Source organism: Martes martes, assembly GCF_963455335.1.
Source record: "Martes martes genome assembly, chromosome: 10".
NCBI classification, from domain to species: Eukaryota; Metazoa; Chordata; class Mammalia; order Carnivora; family Mustelidae; genus Martes; species Martes martes.
Window position 1 is genome coordinate 12,448,856 of NC_137898.1, and position 9,888 is coordinate 12,458,743.

Sequence of the window (9,888 nt, forward strand, 5' to 3'; positions counted from 1 at the left end):
CCAGTAGTCTGAAGACCCAGGGAAGCATTGATATTGCAGTTTGAATGGTAAGTCTAGAGGCAGAATTCCCACGGGAACCTCGGTCTTTTTCTCCTAAGGCTTTCAACTAATTAAATGAGGCCCACCCACATAATAGTTGGTAGTCTGCTTTACTCAAATCCTCCTGATTTAATTGTTAATCTCAACTAAAAAAAAACCTTCCCAAGTAACATCCAGAATTGGTGTTTGCCCAAATACTTAGGAACTGTGGCCTAGTCAAGTTAAGACATAAAATTGACTACTATGGCCCAGGAAATGACAAAAAAAAGAGAGTTGACTATAACTTCAAATCTCACAGGTATTATTTATTTTCTATATTAGAAAACCGTGAGGAAATACTTTTTTTTTTTTTGAGGAAATCCTAAACATTTCATTCGTAAGAAACTCATAAAATATTACTTCAAAATAATACAGTTATCTAGGTCTTAGAAATATATGGAATTTCAAAAAATTCTCAGTCTGATTAGTTTTAATCTTTAGAAAAAATTAAATCCTTGGTCTAAGGAGTCATTGAAAGCAATGTGACATTCTTTTTAAAAATAGATCCTTATTCTGTACTCACTTCCCTTGGGATCCTGAAGAGCCACTGGGTTTTCAAGCTCAATAGTCAGTGCACATTATTACAGGAAATCCAAAGAACCAAGTTAGTCCTATTTTTGCCACTGACTTGTTGGACGCTATGCAAATCAGGTCACTTCTCTGCATCTCATATTCTTAACGAAAGCCTCTGGATGATAGGATTTCCAATATCCTCATGCTTGGATATGCTTAACTTTCAGCATTTTTTATTTTAGGCATGCTGAGTTGTTCTTTTTCTCCCCCCAGCTTGGGGTTCTTTACTTCCATTGCATTTCCCTCCATTGGAATTGCTTTTTTCCCAAATTTCATGGCTAACTTATTCTCCTCATTTACGTTTCAGGTCAAATGTCACCTCCTCAAAGAAGAGGATTTTGATGACCTTCCTCCTTTAATCACTAACTATCCCTTTAACCTGTTCTATTTTCTTCATAGGACTCATCACTCTCTCATAATATCCAACTCACTTATTTACTGTGTTTATTGTCTGTTTCACTAGCAACAATGGAAGCTCCATGAATGCAGGAATCTTGTTTGTCTTATCCTTCTTTGTGCCCAGACTTAGACATGATGAGCACATCCCATTCCATAAATACTAGTTTAATCAGTCAATCAATGATGAACCAAACTCTAAATGAGTGAACCCTAGGTCTGTAATTGTCAGCTACCAAAAAGAATATATCCAGTGTACGTTCCATTGTGAAAGATCTAACAGACTCATGGAGACAAGGGAAAGAGAAATGCAGTAAGGGTAAAGATATTAAAATTTTGCAAGTTTAAGATGGCAAAGTATATCCAAGCAGGGATATAATCAAACCTATAAAGTCTGTATAGTACGTTGAGTGAAAACATATGGTTTCTTCAAATCCTGGAAGATCACCCTAAGGAAATTATTTTAAAAATAACGGGAAAGCTAAATGTCTCCCCAGTTCATCCTTTTATATACAACCAAGGTTACCAAGGCCCCTTTTTTATGTGAAATATAAAATACAGTCTTGGTTCCCCAGGACAATAATAATTTGAGACTTGGGCTGGTCCAGCTATGACAGTCTGGTGAGACTCAAATCCTTGAAGCAGGAGGGATAAGTTACCTTCATTAGTGAGCCTACTATTTCCTAGGAAATTACATTGGATGCTGAGAATGTTGATTAAGGGTTTAATACTGGTCTTCACTTTGGCAAGAATACCTCAGATCTCCCATTGACAAGAGATCCCAAGTGCAAAGATAGGTTTAGTTTGGACTCATTATCTGGTAACAGGGGAGATCCAACAACCATCCAACTACCCTCCTGGGAGATGGCACTTATTTATGGGTAAGACCCTAAATAGCAGAGCAATTTACTCTTGCCATGTCCTTTGTGGGGAAGGTTACTGAAGCTACTGTCCCAGGAGGCATCCTCTCCAGGCTCATGGTCCTCCTCTCCCTCTCCACCAGAGCAGTCAGACCTCATCTGCTGGCTTCTATCCCTAATGAACATAACGGAGGAGACTGGCTCCACACACCCTTTTCCATTCTCATGGTAAAGGTAAGAGGAAGTCTTTTGCTCCCTTCTTCTAGAATCACAACATACCAGGCACTCACTGACACCAGGCTAGAAAAGCAAGTAATGGCTTTATAAGTAGAGACTCTAGGATATTAGAAAAAGCTCTTTCAACCCACAGCATTCAGTGTTTCTCTGAATTCCCTTGGAAGGCTTGTTCCTCTGATTAAAACAATAATAACTAATCTTAGCCTAAATAATATTGAAAGGATGGGTAATGTAAATTTGGATAAGGTTTAAGGATTAATAAAAACCCTTTTCCTATAAGGTGCTTCATTTAATCCTCTGCTACGAAGGAGGTATTATTAATATCATCCCTTTCATAGATTCAAAGAAAGGAGAGGAGAATTAACATTTATTATGCAACCTAGTAGGTTTCACACATCAAATCAAGTATTCTAAATACTTTATCCCGGTTAATTTCATCACAGCTCCGTTAGGTGAATATTATTATTTACATCTTCTAAATATGTGGAAAGAGATATTAATGTGAATTAATCTGCTCCAGTGACTTTGCTATTAATAATAGATTGATATTCTACCTTGGTCTGGTATTGCCAAATCTGCTAACCTCCTTATTTTATACAATCCTCTAACTCAACAATTTGAGAGCCACTCCTGTATAGACTCCTTGTATTTCCAGAATGCACACGGACAAGGTTTCCCATGACACTTTGGCCACATGGCCACATGAGACTGGCCTGGCTGGAGAGACAGGAAGGAAGATGCAGACATGATGTAGGATGTGACTTGGAGACATTTAGGCGGGTGTGGATTCATGAACAGATGCCAGCCTGCGCAGATTTCTGGGGATCACACTGAAGTGCTCTTACCTTGCCTCTGTTCTATGCCCATGTTTAGTAACAACTTGGAATCACAAGGTGATGATATGTGGATATAATAAGTTTCACTTGCTTCCAACCATAAAATCCACTATTTCATCTCTTCAGAATGTGGACCCCATTACTCTGCCTACCTCTCTTCTCCTAGCTAATGCCTGCGTTTCAGGTCTAAGCTTAAAGATGACTTCCTCTAGGAAGCCATTTCAGAATCCCCAATTACAAACTATGCCAGAGCCACATGGTGCACAATCGTATAACACACTTCTCCTTTCGCACTTAATCACAGTTTATTCACATAAATATAATGACATACATGTAATATATATATAGTATATTATAAGTCATATATGCAAATATAATACAGCAGATTCGTTATCTGTCTCTCTTTAGTATATGCAACTGCTTGGCACAACTCTGCCATTTTGATCACAATTGTATGTGGGGCTTAACCCATACAATATAACGGTGAGGTATTTCAGAAAGGATAGTTCAGATGTAGAGCCACAAATTGAAGATTTTTTAAAATGTCAACCTCAACAGACTAGAGCAAGGAATGAGTGTTAAAGGAATGATGATGTATACATGACTGATAAATTATTGAACACTGCATCTGCAACTAATGATCTACTATATGTTGGCTAATTGAATCTAAACTTTAAAAAAACAATGCTGATCATGTTCTTCTCTAAAAATTAAAAAAATATATAGTTAGAGTTTTAGCATTCAAGCTAAGGAGACTATCAAAACAAACAAACACAACAAGTGCTTTAATCCAATTTTGGTTAGATTGAAGAATTAGCCAATGGACAGACAGGTGATATCCAGATCTTTTTAAACTCAGCCATTCCTATGATCTATCGCATGCAGTATTACACTTCTAATTAAGTTATTTAAAATGACAGCAGTTCCAGGGTTAAAATCGTGAGACATATCAAAAACATGTCATTCAAGGAATACCAAAAGGAAATTGGGAAGACAGTTTAGAGGTACGTGAAAAGAGCTCTAACTTCCTGAAGTGTTTCATGGAGAAATGGCCCACTGGGATAGAACAGAATGAAATGTAGAAGTTACAGAGGCAGGTTTCAGTCACCATCAGAAAAATCTTTTAGGCAATGAGACCATCCAACAATGAAGCAAGCAATTCAGGCGAATGGCATTCTCTAGGCTTTGAAGGTGACCTGATGTTCAGATATTGTATGGAAGATTCAGTATCTGACAGAAGACTGAACTAGGCAATTTCTGAGGTCCCGTCCAGCATTAAGAATTCATGACCTGTAGATAATTCTATTATAAATTTATTATATCTATTAATAGAAATATAAAATTAGTCTAATACTAATATTAGATATTAGTATTATATCTATTATATTAATAAATAATAATATATCTATTATTATAAATACTGGAGAGTACCATTAAATGACAGAAGTATGGCTGTCATAAAATTCTCCAAAGTCATCATTTGCACACAGATTCCAAAGCCCTCTATCAGATAGAAGTAGAAAACTAGCCCTAGAAGTGTTTGTTGTAGCCTTCTATGTGTTATGTTCTTGAGTGGCAGGATGTTTTCCTCAATGCTGCCCTAATGTTGGTTGCCAAGTTTTCCATGAGGGTTCTTAAATAGGTGATTGGACCATGAAATCATCTCAAAAGTGAAGGAGAAAATGACAAAAGTGTAATGACATGCTTTTCGTAGTATATTTATCTACGCAGCATTTATTTAATGAATGTCTACAATGTGTACATTAGGCTTGGTGGTATGGTTAATGAAAATGGAACTAAGGGAAGATGGCTTTCCTTGAACTTATGAATAATAATGACCATAGGGGAAGGGAAGGAAAAATGAATAGGAGGAAATCAGAGAGGGAAACAAAACATGAGAGACTCTTGACTCTGGGAAACAAACTGAGGGTCGTAGAAGGGAAGGTGGGCGGGAGGATGGGGTAACTGGGTGATGGGCATTAAGGAAGGGATGTGATGTGATGAGCACTGGTGTTATACGTAACTGATGAATCGTTGAACACTACATCAGAAACCAATGATGTACTATATGTTGGCTAATTGAATTTAAATTTTTACAAAATAATGATGATCTGTTGTTAAGCTGCTCTTGCTATGGCCTATGCATTGCAGTAGACACTTTACATAATGATCTCTTTTAAACCAAACAATAACCCTCAGAACTAAGTATAATTATTATCCCCATTTCTCAAATAAAGAACGTAGGACTCTGAGAAATTATATCTTGCCTAGCATCACAGAGCCAGGATTTGGGATTATGCAAACCCTATCATTTAATTTCAAAACTGATCCCACACACTGTTGCACTGTCCCTGCTCCTCATGTTTTAATAAAATGTTAAATATGACATATGATATTAGAAATCATTTGGAGCATGACTGAAGCTCAGACGAGGAAAAGAGAATGAAGAGGCATTCATGCTCTGGGTCCTCTGAAGGTTTGTGATAGTCTAAATATATTTCTTCCTATGTTTGTGACACAGAGTTGGGTCTATGTGGGTGATTTGTCCTGGAGTGCTGCTCGTGGATTAAGATTTTTCTTTAAAATCTTAATAAATCATAAACACCATATAATGTCGAAATTGGGAAAACTGAAAAAAGATCACATAGCCCCTCTTTTTTTTTTCTTGAATATGAGTTGAGCTTGGGAAAACAGTGGAATGGATGCTCTTTGAGAGTTATGTCTGTTCAGCCCAAGGGTTTCAAGGAAGCAAGAAATCCAGGAAGCTGGATTTCCCTTTAGTTCCTTACAAGAGAAGAAAAATAGATGTAGACTGGCTGTCTTTCCTATTCATCCCCAAACACAGGGAAAGGATTCTTATATCTCCAACAGCTTATGATCACATATTTCCCCATACCTCCACAGGCCAGGAGGAGCCCTATGATAAAAACATTTCCTTCAAGTCCTGGCCTTCTCCTGAATAGATATGGAGAGAGGAACCAGGAGAGGGAGAGCTTTGTTTTCTGAGGTTCATCCCTGATACTGTTGATCAAAGACCTATGTGAGCTCTTTGTCCATGGGCATTGTTTTCTTTCTTCATTTTCTCTCATATGACTAACTTTTCAGTTTACATCCATATATATGTGAGTCAATACCTCAGGAGTCAATGTGTGTGAATAAATGTATGAATGAATGAGTGAATGAAAGAATAGCTTCCTGCTCTCACGTTAATGACCCCTGCTTTCAAGAATTCTTTGACACTTCTTTATCCATTCGTCCTTTAAAGGGCATCTTGGTTCTTTCCACAGTTTGGCAACTGTGGCCATTGCTGCTATGAACATTGAGGTACAGATGGCCCTTCTTTTCACTACATCTGTATCTTTGGGGTAAATACCCAGTAGTGCAATTGTGGGGTCATAGGGAAGCTCTATTTTTAATTTCTTAAGGAATCTCCACTCTGTCTTCCAAAGAGGCTGTACCAACTTGCATTCCCACCAACAGTTTAAGAGGGTTCCCCTTTCTCCACATCCTTCACATTGCTTACTATCTTGTTAATTTTGGGCATTCTAAATGGTGTAAGGTGGTATCTCAATGTGGTTTTGATTTCAATCTCCTTGATGGCTAGTGATGATGAACATTTTTTCATGTGTCTGTTAGCCATTTGTATGTCTTCATTAGAGAAGCATCTGTTCATGTCTTCTGCCCATTTTTTGACATGATTATCTGTTTTGTGTGTGTTGAGTTTGAGAAGTTCTTTATAGGTCTTAGAGATCACCCCTTTGTCTATGGTGTCATTTGTGAATATCTTCTCCCATTCTGTGGGTTGCCTCTTTGATTTGTTGACTGTTTCCTTTGTTGTGCAGAAGCTTTCGATCTTCACGTGGTCCATATAAACTATGGAGTATTATGCCTCCATCAGAAAGGATGAATACCCAACTTTTGTATCAACATGGATGGGACTGGAAGAGATTATGCTGAGTGAACTAAGTCAAGCAGAGAGAGTCAGTTATCATACAGTTTCGCTTATTTGTGGAGCATAAGGATTAACACAGAGGACATAGGGAGATGGAGAGGAGAAGGGAGTTGGGGGAAATCATATGGGGACACAAAGCATGAGAGACTGTGGACTCTGAGAGACAAACTGAGGGTTTTGGAGGGGAGTGGGGCAGGGAGTTGGGTGAGCCTGGTGGTGGGTATAATGGAGGGCACATATTGCATGGAGCACTGGGTGTGGTGCATAAACAATGAATTCTGGAACGCTGAAAAGAAATTTAAAAAAATAAAACTTTTAAAAACAGAATCCTTTGACACTTTCTTATGAAAGGAGTAATTTTCATTCAACTTCCTCTAAAAATCATTTTGAAAGCTATACTCTACCTCGTTTTCTCAAAAAATTTTTACACAATTTAGGCCAACTCTTGACACTCAGAAATTAAGTTGTAGATACTTATGTGAAGAGACTTGATTAAAGAGGAGGAGAAAGAGAGACTTGGGTCTAATAATTCTAAGGTTTTAACTCCAGACCTGATTAGATTAGATCATGGCTCAGAGTGTGAACTAATAATATGTTGTTGGTCCAATTTTTCCTTCTGTCTTTGTATTTGTAGGCAGAGACACTCTGTTAGCTCAATGATCTGGGGAAATCGTTCACTGTTGATGGAATTTGTGTTCCTGGCCTATCCCTCCCAACCAGAGTTCTGTATCTTGTCCTTCCTTGGAGTCAGCCTTGTTTATACCTTGATCATCACTGGGAATGTCCTAATTATAGTGGCCATCCAGACAGAAGCTCGCCTACATACACCCATGTACTATTTTTTGGGCAGCCTCTCAGGAGTAGAAATATGTTACACTGCGGTGGTGGTGCCCCACATCCTGGCCAATATCCTACAGTCAGAGAAGACCATCACCCTCCTGGGCTGTGCCACTCAGATGATCTTCTTCATTGGGCTTGGCAGTGCTGATTGCTTGCTCTTGGCCACCATGGCCTATGACAGGTATGTTGCCATTTGCCACCCCTTACAGTACCCTCTCACCATGACTTTAACTCTCTGTGTCCGCTTGGTCATGGCCTCTGTGGGCATCGGCTTGTTCCTGTCCGCACAACTGGTGGCCTTCATCTTCTCTCTGCCATTCTGCCGGGCTCGGAGTATCCAGCACTTCTTTTGTGATATTCCACCAGTGATGCCTCTTGTTTGTGCCAACAGCCACATCCATGAGCAGTTAGTGCCGGTGGCAGCCACACTGGCCATTGCCGTGCCTTTCTTCTTCATTGCTACCTCCTATGTCTTCATTGTGGCTGCTGTGCTCAAGATCCACTCAGCAGCTGGGCGTCACCGGGCCTTCTCCACCTGCTCCTCCCACCTCTCTGTGGTCCTGCTGCAGTATGGCTGTTGTGCCTTTGTGTACATGCGCCCCAGCTCCAGCTACTACCCCAAGCAAGATCAGTTCATCTCACTGGTGTACACATTGGGAACACCACTGCTCAACCCACTTATCTACACCCTGAGGAACAGTGAAATGAAGGGGACCCTGGGGAAAATTCTTACCAGGAATTGTCTCTCCCATAACAAATAGAAGAGTCTACAACATTCAGGCAAGGGTTTGATTCCAGCTCATGCAAATCTCCATGCAACTGGGATTCATCCCAGATAATATTAAAAATAAGCTTTTTAAGGCAACAGAAGCAAGGGCAAAAATGAACTACTGGGATTTCATCAAGATCAAAAGCTTTTGCACAGCAAAGGAAACAGTGAACAAAACCAAAAGAGAACTGACAGAATGGGAGAAGATATTTGCAAATGACATATCAGATAAAGGGCTAGTATCCAAAATCTATAAAGAGCTTATCAAACTCAATACCCAAAGAACAAATAATCCAGTCAAGAAATGGGCAGAGGACATGAACAGACATTTCTGCAAAGAAGACATCCAGATGGCCAACAGACACATGAAAAAATGCTCCACATCACTCGGCATCAGGGAAATGCAAATGAAAACCACAATGAGATACCACCTCACACCAGTCAGAATGGCTAAAATTAACAAGTCAAGAAATGACAGATGCTGGTGAGGATGCAGAGAGAGGGGAACCCTCCTACACTGCTGGTGGGAATGCAAGCTGGTACAACCACTCTGGAAAACAGTGTGGAGGTTCCTCAAAAAACTGAAAATAGAGCTACCCTACGACCCAGCAATTGCACTCCTGGGTATATATCCTAAGGATACAAATGTGGTGCTCCGAAGGGGCACGTGCACCTGAATGTTTATAGCAGCAATGTCCACAATAGCCAAACTGTGGAAAGAGCCTAGATATCCATCAACAGATGAATGGATAAAGAAGATGTGGTATATATACACAATGGAATACTATGCAGCCATCAAAAGACATGAAATCTTGCCATTTGTGATGATGTGGATGGAACTAGAGGGTATCATGCTTAGCGAAATAAGTCAATCGGAGAAAGACAACTATCATATGATCTCTTTGATATGAGGAAGTGGAGATGCAAGGTGGGGGGGGTGGGGGGAGGTAGGAAAAGAAAAAATGAAAAGATGGGATTGGGAGGGAGACAAACCATGAAAGACTCAATCTCAAGAAACAGACTGAGGGTTGCGGGGGGGAGGGGGGACGGGAGAGGGTGGTGAGGGGAAATGGACATTGGGGAGGGTATGGGCTATGATGAGTGCTGTGAAATGTGTAAACCTAGCGATTCACAGACCTGTACCCCTGGGGATAAAAATACATTATATGCTTATTAAAATAAAAAAAATTATTAAAAAAATAAGCTTTTTAAAATGATATAAATTATCTGGATACCATTTAGCTATGTGTGCCAGAGACCTTTAAAAGGCTTCTACTATTTCACTCAGTAATTCTCTTCTAGAAAGGAAATTAACAAATGAGCATAACGATAGAAAGTAACAAGTAT

General features: G+C 39.4%; 1 protein-coding gene across 1 annotated transcript; it reads left to right on the forward strand.

Annotated features, from left to right (window-relative positions):
* Positions 1-7,588: 7,588 nt before the first annotated feature.
* Positions 7,589-8,533, forward strand: OR10W1 (olfactory receptor family 10 subfamily W member 1; the record flags this gene model as incomplete). The annotated part of the gene is made up of 1 exon (XM_080816193.1): positions 7,589-8,533. One exon carries the CDS (start codon positions 7,589-7,591, stop codon positions 8,531-8,533), a length of 945 nt encoding a protein of 314 aa, XP_080672319.1.
* Positions 8,534-9,888: the final 1,355 nt, after the last annotated feature.